Source organism: Ranitomeya imitator, chromosome 10 (genome assembly GCF_032444005.1).
Source record: "Ranitomeya imitator isolate aRanImi1 chromosome 10, aRanImi1.pri, whole genome shotgun sequence".
Lineage (NCBI taxonomy): Eukaryota > Metazoa > Chordata > Amphibia > Anura > Dendrobatidae > Ranitomeya > Ranitomeya imitator.
In genome coordinates, this window is record NC_091291.1 from 97,871,528 (window position 1) to 97,892,636 (window position 21,109).

Below are 21,109 nucleotides of genomic sequence, written 5' to 3' on the forward strand. Positions count from 1 at the left end.
TGACCAAATACTTATTTTCCACCATAATATGCAAATAAAATGTTACAAAAACAGACAATGTGATTTTCTGGATTTTTTTTTCTCAGTTTGTCTCCCATAGTTGAGGTCTACCTATGATGTAAATTACAGACGCCTCTCATCTTTTTAAGTGGTGGAACTTGCACTATTGCTGACTGACTAAATACTTTTTTGCCCCACTGTATGTATGAAGACAAGCGGGACCCACCTTGTACTTCCTGAACACGGTCTGGACGAGTTTGGCCGCCTCGTAGAGTTCTCTTTGTTCATGGTCGGACAGGGTCAGCTGAGCAAATTCATTTTCCACCTTCTCGTTGGTGGAAGCACTGAGAAATTCTGACCAATCAGCAGCAGAGGGCAGACTGGGCTTTTCAAAGGTTGTTTCACTCATGGGAGAACACGCCGGACTTAGGCTGGTGTTGGAGGAAGGAGTCAGGGGTTCACTGTACAGCGACCTGCACGAGACCGGGACCTCGTCATACACCACAATAACACGGACACGTATTACATATCATAACCTGGGCATCTGCTGCTCTATGTACAGGTGCTTCTCACAAAATTAGAATATCATCAAAAAGTTCATTTATTTCAGATCTTCAATACAAAAAGTGAAACTCGTATATTATATAGAGACATTACAAACAGAGTGATCTATTTCAAGTGTTTATTTCTGTTAATGTTGATGATTATGGCTTACAGCCAATGGAAACCCAAAAGTCATTATCTCAGCAAGTTAGAATAATTAACAAAAAACACCTGCAAAGGCTTCCTAAACGTTTAAAGAGGTCCCTTAGTCTGTTTCAGTAGCTCCACAATCATGGGGAAGACTCCTGACTTGACAGATGCCCAGAAGGCAGTCATTACCACAATCCACAAGGAGGGTAAGCCACAAAACATCACTGCTAAAGAAGCCGGCTGTTCACAGCCAGTGGAGGGCTGAGAATTTTGGGGGCGGTTCAGCTGGCATTAATTTGCCTATTTTGTGCTGCTGATACTACTCATAATTCTTACTTATACTTTAGTTAATATTTATTTCTGTGTTTTTACGGTACTTACTTTTGGACCCTTGTAGTACCCTGCTCATGTGGTGATACTCTGTTTCTATTTTAATGTATCTACTTTGTTTGTTAATAAAATTTGTACAATTAAGTCCAATATACTCTTTTGACTTCCCGTTTTGATTCTAATCAGCCTGTTTGGGTGTTTTTTGTGATTATGATTAAATTATCTCTATTTTTTTTCCTAATCTACCAAATTCTCATTAGCAAAACTAGGAGACAAACAGAAGAAAATGGAAGACTGCAAGGATTACATGTAAATAATCTGTTTGCAATCTGTTGCCATTGGTTTACCTAGGAGGTGGTTGGAGATTTTTAATTATGATGTATTGAAAAGTTGTTTTATTTTTCATTTTAGATTTATTGAGAAAAATTGTCTGCAAGTGTGAACATGTCATTTATCCACCAATCTGCCGGCGATTCATATAAATGCCATGTGGTGTTCCTGCATTGACGTACCGTATCTGTGCAGCGCTAGGTAAGTGATCAACATCAGCAAGATAACTGGCCAGCCAGCTCATGGTGGTGCTAAATGCTGCGGTGTCTGCCCTCTCTGCCAGTGGGGATTCCATGGGTACGAAGTTCTCCCGCTTGATCCGGTCAGGCGTAGCCTCAATGATCTGTTCTGCCAAATTCATCATATTCACCTGAAATAAAGACAAGAGGAAATCTTCAGATCCGAGTCTACATTATCTGCAGGTACGGATAAGCATTATACAGGACATGCGTGACTTATTGTTCTGTCTCGCTGCGGTAGTGATGAGGATATAGCAAACATACTGATATCCTATACTAATCTCAATGATGAGCCTGATTCAATATTACATTTGCACCTTTTTTCCTCTGGTTTTTTGGCCTATTTTTCATTTGATACCTTTTTCTACTTTAAACGTGTGGCCTTTTTTTCATCTATTTTTCCGCTATCTTATGTGTACGTCAGTTTTTTTTATTTTTTATTTTCATCATCGTTGGTGGGGTTTTGTCGGTTTCCAGGTGTTTTTGGCCAATCGATCAATTGCGACTTTTTAAAAAGTCTCAAATATTGGCGCAAATGGACTGAAGGCGATTTGGTGTATATTTCTGCGGAACATGCAACCTCTTGGGGATAAATGTTGCAGAGAAAATGAAGGAGTGTTTTTTTCTTTTATTTTGCACAAAGTTCATGAACCACTTTGGAGAATTTGGAGCAAAAAAAAGTCAATGGATGACTCCAGACAAAAAGGGAAAAGTGACTTTAAACCCTCCCCGTAAATGACAAATCCCTGCTAGAGCAGGTGCTGTATATTCTCCCATCTGACAAAATTGGGTCGATTCTGAAAATCACGGTGATCACACTCTTGGATGAGGAGATGGTGACAAAAAATTCTCCATCTTCTCCGTCAGTCCGTGGAAATTGGACAGTACTGAAATGTCATCCGAGTGCAGTTCAATGGTTTCCACGGACTGATTTGGTTAGCATGGATGAATCCAAATATCGGATCCAACTTGGTCATGCAGAGACTTTTTTTAGCCAATCGTAGGAAAAAATCTGACTTGCACGGCCCCATAGATTAACATTGATCAGATGACCGAAACTTCAGCCATGTGCACAAGCCCTTAAGCCATGCCTTGGCTAAGCAAGGTCGCAGACCGATTTTATCTGCAGCCGATACTCAGCACCGCAGTGAAACACAAACGACCAGTGCTTGAGACGTACAATGTTTTTGTAGAAGTTTTATACACTAAATATTTTTTGAGTGCTCCTTCTAAAACATCCCACTTACAACAAGGGTGATGCTAAAGAAATCGCTATTTCCGCTTAGGTTCACAGTCGGATAACCTACATCTTTAATATGGCGAAGACTTCCATTAGTAGGAAACACATAGGATGGTTTTAGTACAACTTCTATAATAAATGCGGAACTGTTCATAATTGCCCATTAGCTCCTGGCACCAAAGATCTGCCCGGAAGGGGCTGTGGCAGCCTTAGTGCCCTCACCATCACAACGCAAACTTTCCTATTTGATGTATTTAGCAAGAAAAATGAAACATCGATGAGGCTGAGCAGCTGAACGTCCGCTTGACATGAGCAGCGACGATTTATTTACTGTGAAGTTCCGAAGTGGCGCTATGGAAGATGCCGGCGTTGGGAGGGCATTCATCACCGAGGCATAGACGTTGTCTCAGGAGGAGCTAATGAACTCCAGTGATCAATCTGCAACTACTTCGATGAAGCCGCTGCCAGCTTTAGCGGCATTCCCAGTGCGTGCTGATCATATGACGACAACGGTGCGCTTCACCTGCTGGAATCTAGAGCGGTGGCACAGTGTGGCTGGGCGAGACCACAAATTAATATATCCAAAAGAGTCTCCATCTATCATGCAGTAAATTTAACATTGTTGGCCACTTTGGTTAACCACTGATAAACTATTCTCAGGATTTCCTGCTGCTGATATTCTCAGACATCAATCTGTAGAGGAATCTGGCAGCAAGTTTTATGTTCTCCTGTAGCCCCGAAGCAACAGAGATTAACCCTTAAGACCCCGTACACATTGCACTAAAGTCAGCCAAATCCCCCGAAATTGGTGGGATCAGCCTACAATCTAATATGAATGCGGGACCCCTGACTATGATAATGTCGGTGGAGAGAAGTCTCGGCCTGCTGAATAAGTTGACCATTCTTGTTTATGGAGAAGTTATGAGCGATAGCTACCTAATGTTTATGAGGGTCCTTTGCATGATGTCTACTGAATTCAATAGGTTGGATAACTAATTAGTGACCCTCCATTAAATTGTTGTTTTTTTAGCAAGAATAAAGTGTTGGCTACCTATTCATTCATCTCCGATGACTACAAAACTGGCTTCCAAAATTGGTCCTTATCCAAATTAGTATAGCTGCCTTCTGTGCTTCTCTACAGATAAAAGGGGCATTTGAGAGACAACCAGCATAGCGTGGTTGTCTTTTACATGTAAGCTCAATATTGGTTCATCTGCTCCACAACAAATTGCGTGTAGATGGGATGGTTTGTTAAAGTCTGCTAAGATAATGTGATCTAGATTTCCAAAATTCTTGTTTGCATCTACAGCCCACGGTTCACTGTGCACTAGTCATCTGCTCTCTGAAAAAGGAACATCCACCCTTGATGGCAACATTGCTGCCCCAAGGGTTTCCCACCTTTTTCATGAACATAGGGCTGAGCAGTGAGTGGTGGCAAGTCAAGTTCATGGGTGGTGGGAGCGTCACTGTAGCAGTTCCCTTGCATTCAGAGGGGGCTTTTGGCACTAAATATTTAGGCTCAGAAAAAAATAGAATCTACAGGTCAGATGGAAATTCACAAGTTCTTTCATGAACATGAACCTAGCGCTTACCTGAAGGTCATCCATGTGTTGTAAGCAGTCATCATTCTGAATGTTTTCTCTGTAAGACAGTAGATCGGCATCCACCATTTCCCTCTCAGACATCATTAAGACGCTCATCTGTTCCCTTTGACGTTGTCTATGCCCCACAATATCCTTGCCAAGTCCCGTAGCCTTCGATGTTCCTGTGACCTGCCCCAAGTAGAGCTCTTTCTGGTTCCATTTCAGTCCAGCAGTAGCTCTGTATCCGGAGGTATCTGGAGTGCGTTGAGGAAGCTCTCTGGTGAAGTGGCGCAATTCCTCTCCATGAGTAGATTCGGAAATTGGCTGCTTGGAGCCGGAGCTTTGCTTTCTGATAGATGACTGCTCAAGGCTTAGGGCAGTAGCAATAACTTTCTCATGCCTAACTTGGAAATATTCAGGGTTTAACTTGTGTTTTTTAGCAGCTGGGTAATCTTTTGGGTTTTCAGTGCTGTAGTAATTAGAGGGCTCTGATCTTGGTCTTCTCAATTCTGCAAAACAAATGAACAAAGTTAAAAAAGCTGAGCACCCTGCCCAGTTGTCAGTACTTGCCAATCACCTCTCGCCTCATTGAGTCAAAGAATACCTGCATAACTGGACTAACAATACTTTCACACCACCACTGGCTATCTCCTTAGTATTTCTGTACCATATCAACCTCCACTTTTCTCTGCCACCACTTGTCAACCATCCTAGTTCTTACAGTGCTACAACGACTGCCACTCCCTTACTACACCCTCCTAGTACTAATGCCCCACCACTACCTCCATTATTCTACGATATCAGCATTTGTTAACTCTCCTAGAATAACTGTACCCCACCAATGGGAAGATCGTGGAGATGTATTGGAGGGGGCAATTAGCCTCTTTAGTCTACAGCACCAGAGTTTTAATTGACTGCAGTCTGACATTGGTGGATCAATAGCGGCAGTATGGAAGAGGACAGAGTTTATCCCTGCTGCATGCACAAAAGAAACTTTGAAACTTTAAAGGGCTGTCCGGCTCTAGATCTATCTATCTATTATCTATATATCTATCTATTATTTATCCATGTATTATCTATCTATTTATCTGTCTATCTGTCTATTATCTATCAATTATCTATCTATTATTTATCTATCTATCTATCTATCTAATATCTATCTATTATCTATCTAATTATTTATCTATCATCTATCTATCTAATATCTATCTATCTATTTATCTATCTATCATCTATCTATCTATCATCTATCTATCTATTATCTATTTATCTATCTATCTTATATCTATCTATTTATCTATCTATCTATTTATCTATCTATCATCTATCTATTATCTATCTATCTATCATCTATCTATCTATTATCTATCTATCATCTTTTTAATATCTATTATCTATTTATCTATCTATCTATCTATCTATCTAATATCTATCTATTTATCATCTATCTATCTATCTATCTATCTATTTATCATCTATCTATCTATCTATCTATCTATCTATCTATCATCTATCTAATATCTATTTATCTATCTATCATCTATCTATCTATCTATGTATCTATTATCTATCTATTATCTATCTATCTATCTATCTATCTATCTATCTATCTATCTATCTATCTATCTATCTAATATCTTTCTATTATCTATCTATCTATCTATCTATCTATCTATCTATCATCTACCTATCTGTCTAGCTAATATCTATCTATCTATCTATCTATCTATCTATCTATCTATCTATCTATCTATCTATCTATCTATCTATCTGTGGTGTTTCCTGATGAAGGAGTCTTGAATTCTGAAACGCATAGAATAATAAACCCACATGTACTAATAATTCTGGAATTCTAGTGATTCAGCAGTGCAGAAATTTACCACAATTATCCCAATCTGTATCTAATGGCTGGTCCTTCCTGGACTCGTGGATCTGCTGCAGGGAATCCTTTCAATGCTTCAACCCAGCTACATCTGGTGAGTGCAATCTTATGGATTAACCTTTTAACCTTCTCAGATAAGACACTATTTGCGCTCTTACCTTTAACAGTTTTCATATTGTTTACTTAAGACATAGCAGCTAGCCTCCACCCATTAAAGCCCAGAGAACTAAAACTTAAATATAGAGCTGATAAAGAAGAAAACTAGAGATAAATGCTGTATACAAGTCACCTAATGGCCAGAAATTGTGCTATTCCTCATGCAGACATGACAGCTTATTCAGAAGGACAGATACTCCTCAGGTAGCAGTGCTGCTTCTTGCTCTGTCCTGTCCTTGTATTACATGGCATGCTATGATAAGTTTTCCCTATAGAGGCCGCTATATGGAAACCAAAAGCCCAAATCTAACTTTTTCCAGTGTTTACATGCGATCTTTAGGATCCTGGGAGCCCCATCAAATTTCTTGCAGAAGTTTTAATTTTTTTCCACCTCTTTCTCCTAATTCTTACCTGCATTGGCATTAGAAATAACGGTGGCGCCCTTCTGAGTATCCTGTGAGTTGATGGCCTCGCTCTGCCACTGGTTTAGCCAGTTATCCGCACTGGCCTCAGCACCGGGGGAGCACTGTAATCGAGCATTTTGCCCTAGCTGAGATTGTTCTTCCCTTTGCAACTGTTCTAGACATTCTGCAAGCTTCACATGGCCCCGAGATCGGGCAATGGACAAAGGCAGCCTGCCAAGAGAATCAGGGATGGAGATTGCCCGGCGGTCCCATTTGTACAGCACTATTGCAGCTTCGGTGTGACCCAGTGCACAGGCCCACATCTGGGAAAGAAAAGAAGACACTATGGAATTAGGCAGGCTTTCTTGGAGGTCTCCTTCACACTGCAGGGGGCAATTGCTGCATTGCAATGAATGGACATTTTTGACAACCCGTAATGCAGTACAGATTCCACTCCATTGGCTTCAACTGGGAAAATTCCTTAGGCTACGTTCACACTAGCGTTGTGCGCCGCTGCGTCGGCGACGCAACGCACAACGCACGCCAAAACGCACGCAAAAACGCTGCGTTTTGCGACGCATGCGTCGTTTTTTGCCGAAAATCGGACGCAAGAAAAATGCAACTTGTTGCGTTTTCTTGGTCCGACGCTTGCGGCAAAAAAGACGCATGCGTCGCACAACGCAACAAACAAAAACGCATGCGTCCCCCATGTTAAATATAGTGGCGCAAGACGCGTGCGTCGCCGCTGCGTCGCCCGACGCTAACCCGACGCACACTAGCATAACGCTAGTGTGAACGTAGCCTTACACAAGTGTCAGGCTAGAGGTTGGGTAAGTAAGAACAGGGCATAACAAGTATATAGAGTCATATAAAGTACAGGAAATGTGCTCTTACCAAAGGAGTACACGAAAAATGATCAACATTTAAAGGATCCACCTCTAGTTCCAGATCAATGCTGTCAGCGTGCTTTGTCCTGTAGGCAAACATGAAAAATGTCAGTTACATAGATTTCCCCATCAAAGGGAACCTGTCACCGGGATCTTGTTACTCCATCAGAGAAACTAATTCCAGCAGTGTGACACTAAGGCTACTTTCACACCTCCGTTTTCTGGGGTCCGTCGTGGTGCACTAAAATGACGTATCGACGGACGTCATGAAAATAGGTAAAAACGTGTGCCACGGATCCAGTGTAATGATGGATCCGTCGTACAGAAATTCCAGGAATTAAATGTCCGGGGACGAGAGAGAGAGAGAGAGATATCCGGGCATCCTCAGAAAGGAAAAAATGGATCCGTCGCTGGATTCCTGTGTGTGACGGTCAGCGATAGATCCTGCGCCCATAGGCTTCCATTGTAGCCGACGACGGGCAGCGCAGGATGCGTCGCTGACCAATTTTCCGACGTGCACAAAAAACGTTACAATGAACGTTTTCTTTGCACGACGGACCGCTTTTTTACGACGGATCCAGTGCACGACGGATGACACAGATGGCTACCCGTCACAAGTCTATAGGAAAATGCAGGATCCTGCAAATTCTCAAAAATAGACGGATTGTGACGGATCTGAAAAGACGGAAGTGTGAAAGTAGCCGTACTGGATTACTTGCTGTAGTTTTGAAAATATCACTGTCCTCTTTGCCGCAGATTTAGCAGTTCTCTGAATGTTGAGCTGTGTATAACCCCACCTACACCACTGATTGGCAGCTTTCTGTGTACACTGTGCATAGGCAGGAAGCGGCTAATCAGTGATTTCGGCGGGGCTATACAGAGCTCATGGATATAAAGAACTACATGGCAGATGGTTTACTTTCCTCCAGTGATAATCCTGACTAATAATGATGATAATAATAATAATGATAATCTAGTGAAAAAGTGATTTTTATCAAAACTACAGTAAGCAGCCCAGTAAGTGACACATCCCTTGAATCCGGGTCTCTGTCTCTTTAATATGTAGCTTTCAGATAAGGTCGCAAAAGCACATAGCAGGTTCCCTTTAAAAGACTGTTTCTAATATGAACCAGGAAAACCTTAAAATATCTGGAGTCATTTTTTGAAAAGCTATCTGTGGGTTCCATGTCACCCCTTTAAATTATTTACAGTGTTTGCACATTTACAAAAAGTGGAAACATGTATTTTCATAAAAAAATGTTTTGCAGCGTGCAATAAGTAAGCACTTACACATTCCCCCTGTAGGTGGCAGCACCAGTGCTACAGAACATGATCTAAGGATAGAAGGCGTTATATATCGATAATAATTGCTCATCTCAATTGTCTCCTGTACAATGGAGCTAGAATGAGGGTATAATTCTCTGCTGTCACATTCATGCATTCATCCTGGACATGGGCTATGGTTATTTGTGTATTTCAGGTCTCTTTACAGGAGGCTTGGCTCCTCTAACTTACCTCCACTTGATAAGGGTCTGGATGAGGGTGGCGTATCCCTGCGCTGCAGCGAGGTGAAGCAGCGTCATTCCTCGGAACGTTTTGGAATGAATCAGATGCTTGGATTTCGCCCAACAGGCCCGACCCATCATCTTTTCACACACAACCACCACCCGACTCTCAAAACAACTTCCTATTGAGCCAGGTCCAGCGGCACACTAGGAGGAAAACGTAAAAATATGGTTGTGTATATTATATACATGTGTGCAAAAGACCACAGAAATCCAGATTCATTATCTATAACCAGCATTAGAGCAGTTTTATTCTTACCTATAGGTGGTAGTATTATCTATATACAGGTCCTTCTCAAAAAATTAGCATATAGTGTTAAATGTCATTATTTACCATAATGTAATGATTACAATTAAACTTTCATATATTATAGATTCATTATCCACCAACTGAAATTTGTCAGGTCTTTTATTGTTTTAATACTGATGATTTTGGCATACAACTCCTGATAACCCAAAAAACCTGTCTCAATAAATTAGCATATCAAGAAAAGGTTCTCTAAACGACCTATTACCCTAATCTTCTGAATCAACTAATTAACTCTAAACACATGCAAAAGATACCTGAGGCTTTTATAAACTCCCTGCCTGGTTCATTACTCAAAACCCCCATCATGGGTAAGACTAGCGACCTGACAGATGTCAAGAAGGCCATCATTGACACCCTCAAGCAAGAGGGTAAGACCCAGAAAGAAATTTCTCAACAAATAGGCTGTTCCCAGAGTGCTGTATCAAGGCACCTCAATGGTAAGTCTGTTGGAAGGAAACAATGTGGCAGAAAACGCTGTACAACGAGAAGAGGAGACCGGACCCTGAGGAAGATTGTGGAGAAGGACCGATTCCAGACCTTGGGGAACCTGAGGAAGCAGTGGACTGAGTCTGGTGTGGAAACATCCAGAGCCACCGTGCACAGGCGTGTGCAGGAAATGGGCTACAGGTGCCGCATTCCCCAGGTAAAGCCACTTTTGAACCATAAACAGCGGCAGAGGCGCCTGACCTGGGCTACAGAGAAGCAGCACTGGACTGTTGCTAAGTGGTCCCAAGTACTTTTTTCTGATGAAAGCAAATTTTGCATGTCATTCGGAAATCAAGGTGCCAGAGTCTGGAGGAAGACTGGGGAGAAGGAAATGCCAAAATGCCTGAAGTCCAGTGTCAAGTACCCACAGTCAGTGATGGTGTGGGGTCAGGGGTGGATTAAGGGTAGCCAGGGCCCCGGGCTGTTCACACACTGTGGGCCCCCCCGGTCATGTGACGGGGGTCATGTGACGGGGGTCATGTGACGGGGGTCATGTGACGGGGGTCATGTGACGGGGGTCATGTGACGGGGGTCATGTGACGGGGGTCATGATATACCCGAACCAGATTATTCCAGGAAAAGGGCCGGGCCCTACTCTACTGTAACCTAGGAAATATTTGTTAAAATCTGCAATACAATTTAGGTATATCTTGACCAATAATATCACATACAAGGAACAAATACCACCGCACCATGACCAGACCACAAATTACAACCACAGTGATCGAATAATAGCACATACAAGGGACAAATACCACCGCACCATTTCCAGACCACATATTACCATACCTCCCAACTTTTGAAGTTGGGAAAGAGGGACAAAGTTTGCGGCAAATTTTGGGACACACCTCTGACCACACCCATTCACTAGTCACACCCATATCCATGTCTCAACCACACCCATTTAGCACTGCTGATCACACTGTTCATAACGAATAATTATTAAAAAAAAATATGGCCACACAGTGCTCGATACTGTATAATGGCCACACAGTGCTCCATACTGTATAACGACCCCACATGACCACATGATGCTCAATACTGTATAATGGCCACACATGATGCTCCATACTGTATAATGGCCTCACATGATGCTCAATACTGTATAATGACCCCACGTGATGCTCAATACTGTATAATGGCCCCACATGATGCTCCATACTGTATAATGACCCCACATGATGCTCAATACTGTATAATGGCCACACATGATGCTCAATACTGTATAATGACCCCACATGATGCTCAATACTGTATAATGGCCCCACATGATGCTCAATACTGTATAATGGCCCCACATGATGCTCAATACTGTATAATGACCCCACATGATGCTCAATACTGTATAATGGCCACACATGATGCTCCATACTGTATAATGACTGCACATGATGCTCCATACTGTATAATGACCGCACATGATGCTCCATACTGTATAATGACAGCACATGATGCTCCATACAGTATAATGGCCACACATGATGCTCCATACTGTATAATGACCGCACATGATGCTCTATACTGTATAATGGCCACACATGATGCTCCATACTTTATAATGACCGCACATGAGGCTCCATACTGTATAATGGCCACACATGATTCTCCATACTGTATAATGACCGCACATGATGCTCAATAATACTGTATAATGACCGCACATGATGCTCCATACTGTATAATGGCCACACATGATGCTCCTTACTGTATATTGGCCGCACATGATAATGGCCACACATAGCTACTCCTACACACGCAGCTGCGCTCCGTAAACTTTGCATACACGGCTCCGCTCCGTACACACGGCTCCACTCCATACATCTCATACACACACGGCTCCGCTCCGTACACATTCAGCTCTGCTCCATACACCTCATACACGGCTCTGCTCCATACACCTCATACACGGCTCCGCTCCATACACCTCATACACACACGGCTCCGCTCCATACATCTCGTACACACGGCACTACTCCGTACACCTCATACACACACCGCTCCGCTCCATACACATTGCACACACTGCTCCGCATACCTTGCACACACACAGCTCCGCTGCGTACACCTCATACACATACGGCACTACTCCGTACACCTCATACACACGCGGCTGTGCTCCGTACACCTCATACACACGTGGCTGTGCTCCGTACACCTCATACACACGCGGCTGTGCTCCGTACACATCGTACACACGCGGCAGTGCTCCGTACACATCGTACACACGCGGCAGTGCTCCGTACACCTCGTACACACGGCTCCGCTCCGTACACCTGCGGCTGTGCTCCGTACACCTCGTACACATGGCTCCGTACACCTCTTACACACGACTCCGCTCCGTACACCTTGTACACATGCGGCTGTGCTCCGTACACCTCGTACACATGGCTCCGTACACCTCTTACACACAACTCCGCTCAGTACACCTCGTACACACGCGGCTGCGCTCCGTACACCTCGTACACACGTGGCTGTGCTCCGTACACCTCGTACACACGACTCCACTCCGTACACCTCGTACACACGCGGCTGCGCTCCGTACACCTCGTACACACGCGGCTGTGCTCCGTACACCTCGTACACACGGCTCCGCTCCGTACACCTCGTACACACACGGCCCTGCTCCGTACACCTCGTACACATGGCTCCGTACACCTTGTACACACACGGCTGTGCTCCGTACACCTCTTACACACGCGGCTGTGCTCCGTACACCTCGTACACATGGCTCCGTACACCTTGTACACACACGACTCTGCTCAGTACACCTCGTACACACGCGGCTGTGCTCCGTACACCTCGTACACATGGCTCCGTACACCTCTTACACACGACTCCGCTCCGTACACCTTGTACACATGCGGCTGTGCTCCGTACACCTTGTACACATGGCTCCGTACACCTCTTACACACGACTCTGCTCAGTACACCTCGTACACACGCGGCTGTGCTCCGTACACCTCGTACACACGGCTCCGCTCCGTACACCTGGCTCCGTACACCTCGTACACACGCGGCTGTGCTCCGTACACCTCTTACACACGACTCCGCTCCGAACACCTTGTACACATGCGGCTGTGCTCCATACACCTTGTACACATGGCTCCGTACACCTCTTACACACGACTCCGCTCCGTACACCTCGTACACACGCGGCTGCGCTCCGTACACCTCGTACACACGCGGCTGTGCTCCGTACACCTTGTACACACGCGGCTGTGCTCCGTACACCTTGTACACACGACTCCGCTCCGTACACCTCATACACACGCTGCTCCGCTCCGTACACCTCGTACACACGCGGCTGCGCTCCGTACACCTCATGCACACGGCTCCGTACACATCGTACACACACGACTCCGCTCCATAAACCTTTCACACGCTGCTCTGATCCATACACCTCGTACACACACAGCTCTGCTACATCCACCCTGTAAACACCTCCTGACCTCACACATACGCTGCCTTACCCTCCTCCGGCGCCATGGCAACCAGCAAAGTCCTGTACACGGAGGTCCTCCTCCCGAATCCGATCATGTGACCCCTGACTCCTCCCATCCTGTGACCTCATCACAGGTCCTGTGCACAGAGCAGCCATTATGTGGTGTGCTGCTGTGCAGGCCTGGTGCAGGGACTCCGAGCTCTCAGCTGACCGGCTGATACACGCACCTCCCAACCAATGCGGGCCCCCTCTCTCTGCCCACCGGGTCCGGGGGTACACAAATGCCGGCGGGCAGTCAGACAATTAGTGGAGGGTCAATCTGTGCGGTAGCCCAGGGCCCCCCCAGACCACTGGGCCCTGGGCTACCGCCCATATTGACCCTCTGATAATCCGCCCCTGTGTGGGGTGCCATGTCAGCTGCTGGTGTTGGTCCACTGTGTTTCATCAAGGGCAGGGTCAATGCAGCTAGCTATCAGGAGATTTTGGAGCACTTCATGCTTCCATCGGCTGAAATGCTTTATGGAGATGAAGATTTCATTTTTCAGCACGACCTGGCACCTGCTCACAGTGCCAAAACCACTGGTAAATGGTTTACTGACCATGGTATTACTGTGCTCAATTGGCCTGCCAACTCTCCTGACCTGAACCCCATAGAGAATCTGTGGGATATTGTGAAGAGAAAGTTGAGAGACGCAAGACCCAACACTCTGGATGAGCTTAAGGCCGCTATTGAAGCATCCTGGGCCTCCATAACATCTCAGCAGTGTCACAGGCTGATTGCCTCCATGCCACGCCGCATTGAAGCAGTCATTTCTGCCAAAGGATTCCCGACCAAGTATTGAGTGCATAACTGAACATTATTATTTGATGGGTTTTTTGTTTGTTATTAAAAAACACTTTTATTTGATTGGATGGGTGAAATATGCTAATTTATTGAGACAGGTTTTTTGGGTTATCAGGAGTTGTATGCCAAAATCATCAGTATTAAAACAATAAAAGACCTGACAAATTTCAGTTGGTGGATAATGAATCTATAATATATGAAAGTTTAATTGTAATCATTACATTATGGTAAATAATGAAATTTAACACTATATGCTAATTTTTTGAGAAGGACCTGTATATAATTGTCTAAGGGTCACTCCTGTCAGTCTGTCTGTCCCGGAAATCCTGCGTCGCTGATTGGTCACTGAATTAGTCTCTCACTACTCCCCAGCCATCAGCGCCCGCTCCATAATCCCCTCCAGTCAGCGCTCACACAGGGTTACGTGGCTGTGCAATATACTATGTGGCTGTGCAATATGCTACGTGGCTGTGCAATATACTACGTGGCTGTGCTATATACTACGTGGCTGTGCTATATCCTATGTGGCTGTGCAATATACTCCATGGGCTGTGCAATATACTGCGTGGCTGTGCTATATACTACGTAGCTGTGCTATATACTATGTGGGCTGTGCAATATACTATGTGGACTGTGCAATATACTACGTGGGCTGTGCAAAAACTCCGTGGGCTGGGCAATATACTACGTGGGCTGTGCAATATACTACGTGGCTGTGCAATATACTTCATGGGCTGGGCAATATACTACGTGGGCTGGGCAATATATTACGTGGGCTGGGCAATATACTACGTTTGCTGGGCAATATACTACGTGGCTGTGCAATATACTACGTGGGCTGTGCAAAATACTACGAGGCTGTACAATATACTACGTGGGCTGTGCAATATGCTACGTGAGCTGTGTAATATACTACGTGGGCTGGGCAATATACTACGCGGGCTGTGCAATATACTACGTGGCTGTGCTATATCCTACGTGGCTGTGCAACAAACTACTTGGGCTGTGCAATATACTACTTGGGCTGTGCAATATACTACGTGGGCTGTGCAATATACTACGTGGCTGTGCAATATACTATGTGGGCTGTGCAACATACTATGTGGGCTGTGCAATATACTACGTGGCTGTGCAATATACTACGTTTGCTGGGCAATATACTACGTGGCTGTGCAATATACTACGTGGGCTGTGCAAAATACTACGAGGCTGTACAATATACTACGTGGGCTGTGCAATATACTACGTGGGCTGTGCAATATACTATGTTGCTGTCCAATATACTACGTGGGCTGTGCAATATACTACGTGGGCTGTGTAATATACTACGTGGGCTGGGCAATATACTACGCGGGCTGTGCAATATACTACGTTGGCTGTGCAATATACTACATGGGCTGTGCAATATATTACATGGGCTGGGCAATATATTACGTGGCTGTGCAATATACTACGTGGGCTGTGCAATATACTACGTGTCTGTGCAATATACTACGTGGCTGTGCAATATACTACGTGGGCTGGGCAATATACTACGTGGGCTGTGCAATACACTACGTGGCTGTGCAATATACTACGTGGCTGTGCTATATACTACGTGGCTGGCTGCGAACTATCAGCGACTGGCGCAGCCCGGTCGCGAATTGGCGCGGGATTTGAACCACGCTTCGCTAATTAGTCGCGCCCGGCCGAATCCTGTGTATTCAATGTATTATTCCAAAATCTTCATAAATAAACTACATACATATTCTAGAATACCCGATACATTAGAATCGGGCTACCATCTAGTAATATTTATATTCTCATACATATGGGCAGTATTATAGTAGTTATATTCTTGTACATAGGAGAAGTAATATATTAGTTATATTCTTTTAAATAGGGGGCAGTATTATAGTAGTTATATTCTTGTACATAGGGACAGTATTATAGCAGTTATATTCTTCTACATAGGGGGCAGTATTATAGTATTTAAATTCTTGTACATAGGAGCAGTAGTATTGTAGTTATATTCTTGTACATAGGGGCTGTATTGTTGTAGTTATATTCTTGTACATAGGGGGCAGTATTATAGTAGTTATATTCTTGTACATAGAGGCAGTATTATTGTAGTTATATTCTTGTACATTGGAGCAGTAGTATAGTAGTTATATTCTTGTACATAGGGGCAGTATTATAGTAGTTATATTCTTGTACATAGGGGCAGTATTGTTGTAGTTATATTCTTGTACATAGAGGGCAGTATTATAGCAGTTATATTCTTGTACATAGGAGTCAGTATTATAAGCAGTTATATTCTTGCACATAGGAGCAGTATTATAGTAGTTATATTCTTGTACATAGGGGGCAGTATTATAGTAGTTATATTCTTGTACATAGGAGCAGTATTATAGTAGTTATATTCTTGTACATAGGAGCAGTATTATAGTAGTTATATTCTTGTACATAGGAGCAGTATTATAGTAGTTATATTCTTGTACATAGGAGCAGGATTATAGTAGTTATATTCTTGTACATAGGAGCAGTATTATAGTAGTTATATTCTTGTACATAGGAGCAGTATTATAGTAGTTATGTTCTTGTACATAGGAGCAGTATTATAGTAGTTATATTCTTGTACATAGGGGCAGTATAATAGTAGTTATATTCTTGTACATAGGGGCAGTATTATAGTAGTTATATTCTTATACATAGAGGCAGTATTATTGTAGTTATATTCTTGTACATAGGGGGCAGTATTATAGCAGTTATATTCTTGTACATAGGGGGCAGTATTATAGCAGTTATATTCTTGTACATAGGGGGCAGTATTATAGTGGTTATATTCTTGTATATAGGAGCAGTAGTATAGTAGTTATATTCTTGTACATAGGGGGCAGTAGTAAAGTAGTTATATTTTTGTACATAGGGGCAGTATTATAGTATTTATATTCTTGTACATAGAGGCAGTATTATAGTAGCTATATTCTTGTACATAGGGGCAGTATAATAGTAGTTATATTCTTGTACATAGGGGTAGTATTATAGTAGTTATATTCTTATACATAGAGGCAGTATTATTGTAGTTATATTCTTGTACATAGGGGGCAGTATTATAGCAGTTATATTCTTGTACATAGGGGGCAGTATTATAGCAGTTATATTCTTGTACATAGGGGGCAGTATTATAGTGGTTATATTCTTGTATATAGGAGCAGTAGTATAGTAGTTATATTCTTGTACATAGGGGGCAGTAGTAAAGTAGTTATATTTTTGTACATAGGGGCAGTATTATAGTATTTATATTCTTGTACATAGAGGCAGTATTATAGTAGCTATATTCTTGTACATAGGGGCATTATTATAGTAGTTATATTCTTGTACATAGAGGCAGTATTATAGTTGTTATATTCTTGTACATAGGAGGCAGTATTATAGCAGTTATATTCTTGTACATAGGGGCATTATTATAGTAGTTATATTCTTGTACATAGAGGCAGTATTATAGTTGTTATATTCTTGTACATAGGAGGCAGTATTATAGTAGTTATATTCTTGTACATAGGAGGCAGTATTATAGCAGTTATATTCTTGTACATAGGGGGCAGTATTATAGTAGTTATTTTCTTGTACATAGGGGCAGTATTATTGTAGTTATATTCTTGTACATAGGGGCAGTATTATAGTAGTTATAGTCTTGTACATAGGAGCAGTATTATAGTAGTTATATTCTTGTACATAGGAGCAGTATTATAGTAGTTATATTCTTGTACATAGGGGACATTATTATAGTAGCTATATTCTTGCACATAGGGGAAGTATTATAGTCGTTCTATTGTACATAGGAGCAGTATTATAGTAGTTCATTTTTCATAGGGGGTTGTAGATTTTACAACATTCAGCAAAAAAATAACCACATAGATTTTAGAAAATATAATTTGATGCTCTAGTTTCAGGTTTAATATTATTACAGTGTACATTATATCATAAGCATTGTACCTGTGCTTGGCTCCCCCCACTGTTAGCGCCACCTCCATTGCCTCCTCCTACACTTTGCTTGTGCTGCTGGGATCCCGTCATCTCAGCCATTCTCCTCTCCATCTGCTCCAGACGTTCCAGAATCGACATTCTAAACTGGTTATCTAGAGACAGTGAAAGACAGTATAATTTTGGTATACCCCTCATGTGTTTTTATTGTTTTAATAAGGGAAATCAGTAGGACAATAAGATTGTTATATTCTGCAAACATGTTACCATAACACAGTGTCCCCAACTTCGATCCTCAGGAGCCACCAACAGGTCATGTTTTCAGGATTTCCTTAGTATTTCACAGGTAATGGAATAATTGTCTGTGAAGGTGATGGAATTATCACCTGGGCAATGCGAAGGAAATCTTCAAAATATGACCTGTTGGCTCCTGAGGACCGGAGATGGGGAACACTGCCATAACACATGGCTGAAGCATTTATCTCTATCAATGCACATATCAATATACAGTACATTCAATAAGAATATATATTGATCTTTCAATGAAGACAGATGAAGTGGTACTGATCACTTATCCATAAAGAGTATATAGAATAAAGACTGGATATCTCCAGCAAACAGGACAAATGGGTTACTATAGGATAGTGATACCGAACATATGACCGTATATCTAACAGAACAGATACATTGAATAACACCCAGAATACAGGTGATACTGTGCATTTCTATATCCAGGTGATACTGTGCATTTCTATATCCAGGTGATACTGTGCATTTCTCTATACAGGTGATACTGTGCATTTCTATATCCGGGTGATACTGTGCATTTCTATATCCAGGTGATACTGTGCATTTCTCTATACAGGTGATACTGTGCATTTCTATATCCAGGTGATACTGTGCATTTCTATATACAGGTGATACTGTGCATTTCTATATACAGGTGATACTGTGCATTTCTCTATCCAGGTGATACTGTGCATTTCTATATCCAGGTGATACTGTGCATTTCTCTATACAGGTGATACTGTACATTTCTCTATCCAGGTGATACTGTGCATTTCTATATCCAGGTGATACTGTGCATTTCTAAATCCAGGTGATACTGTGCATTTCTATATCCAGGTGATACTGTGCATTTCTATATACAGGTGATACTGTACATTTCTCTATCCAGGTGATACTGTGCATTTCTATATCCAGGTGATACTGTGCATTTCTCTATACAGGTGATACTGTGCATTTCTCTATCCAGGTGATACTGTGCATTTCTCTATACAGGTGATACTGTGCATTTCTCTATCCAGGTGATACTGTGCATTTCTATATACAGGTGATACTGTGCATTTCTATATCCAGGTGATACTGTGCATTTCTCTATACAGGTGATACTGTACATTTCTCTATCCAGGTGATACTGTGCATTTCTATATACAGGTGATACTGTGCATTTCTCTATACAGGTGATACTGTGCATTTCTCTATACAGGTGATACTGTGCATTTCTATATCCAGGTGATATTGTGCATTTCTCTATCCAGGTGATACTGTGCATTTCTCTATCCAGGTGATACTGTGCATTTCTATATCCAGGTGATACTGTGCATTTCTCTATACAGGTGATACTGTGCATTTCTCTATACGGGTGATACTGTGCATTTCTATATCCAGGTGATACTGTGCATTTCTCTATACAGGTGATACTGTGCATTTCTCTATCCAGGTGATACTGTGCATTTCTCTATCCAGGTGATACTGTGCATTTCTATATACAGGTGATACTGTGCATTTCTATATCCAGGTGATACTGTGCATTTCTCTATACAGGTGATACTGTACATTTCTCTATCCAGGTGATACTGTGCATTTCTATATACAGGTGATACTGTGCATTTCTCTATACAGGTGATACTGTGCATTTCTCTATACAGGTGATACTGTGCATTTCTATATCCAGGTGATATTGTGCATTTCTCTATCCAGGTGATACTGTGCATTTCTCTATCCAGGTGATACTGTGCATTTCTATATCCAGGTGATACTGTGCATTTCTCTATCCAGGTGATACTGTGCATTTCTCTATACGGGTGATACTGTGCATTTCTCTATACAGGTGATACTGTGCATTTCTCTATCCAGGTGATACTGTGCATTTCTATATCCAGGTGATACTGTGCATTTCTCTATCCAGGTGATACTGTGCATTTCTATATCCAGGTGATACTGTGCATTTCTCTATACGGGTGATACTGTGCATTTCTCTATACAGGTGATACTGTGCATTTCTCTATCCAGGTGATACTGTGCATTTCTCTATCCAGGTGGTACTGTGCATTTCTCTATCCAGGTGATACTGTGCATTTCTATATCCAGGTGATACTGTGCATTTCTCTATCCAGGTGGTACTGTGCATTTCTATATCCAGGTGATACTGTACATTTCTCTATCCAGCTGATACTGTGCATTTCTATATCCGGGTGATACTGTGCATTTCTATATCCGGGTGATACTGTGCATTTCTCTATACAGGTGATACTGTGCATTTCTCTATACAGGTGATACTGTTCATTTCTATATCCAGGTGATACTGTGCATTTCTATATCCAGGTGATACTGTGCATTTCTATATCCAGGTGATACTGTGCATTTCTATATCCAGGTGATACTGTGCATTTCTCTATCCAGGTGATACTGTGCATTCATATATCCAGGTGATACTGTGCATTTCTCTATCCAGGTGATACTGTGCATT

General features: G+C 42.5%; 1 protein-coding gene across 10 annotated transcripts in view; it reads right to left on the bottom strand.

Moving 5' to 3' along the window:
* CAMTA1 (calmodulin binding transcription activator 1) overlaps positions 1-21,109 on the bottom strand; it is a 2,164,810-nt gene that overhangs the window by 99,916 nt on the left and 2,043,785 nt on the right. For all 10 annotated transcript variants that reach the window (XM_069742031.1, XM_069742030.1, XM_069742032.1 and 7 more), the window contains 7 exons: positions 18,370-18,512; positions 9,260-9,456; positions 7,752-7,830; positions 6,865-7,180; positions 4,425-4,924; positions 1,536-1,723; positions 227-473 (listed from right to left, as the gene is read on the bottom strand). In XM_069742031.1, coding sequence (XP_069598132.1) covers positions 227-473; positions 1,536-1,723; positions 4,425-4,924; positions 6,865-7,180; positions 7,752-7,830; positions 9,260-9,456; positions 18,370-18,512 — 1,670 coding nt within the window. The remainder of the gene's footprint in view (positions 1-226; positions 474-1,535; positions 1,724-4,424; positions 4,925-6,864; positions 7,181-7,751; positions 7,831-9,259; positions 9,457-18,369; positions 18,513-21,109) is intronic.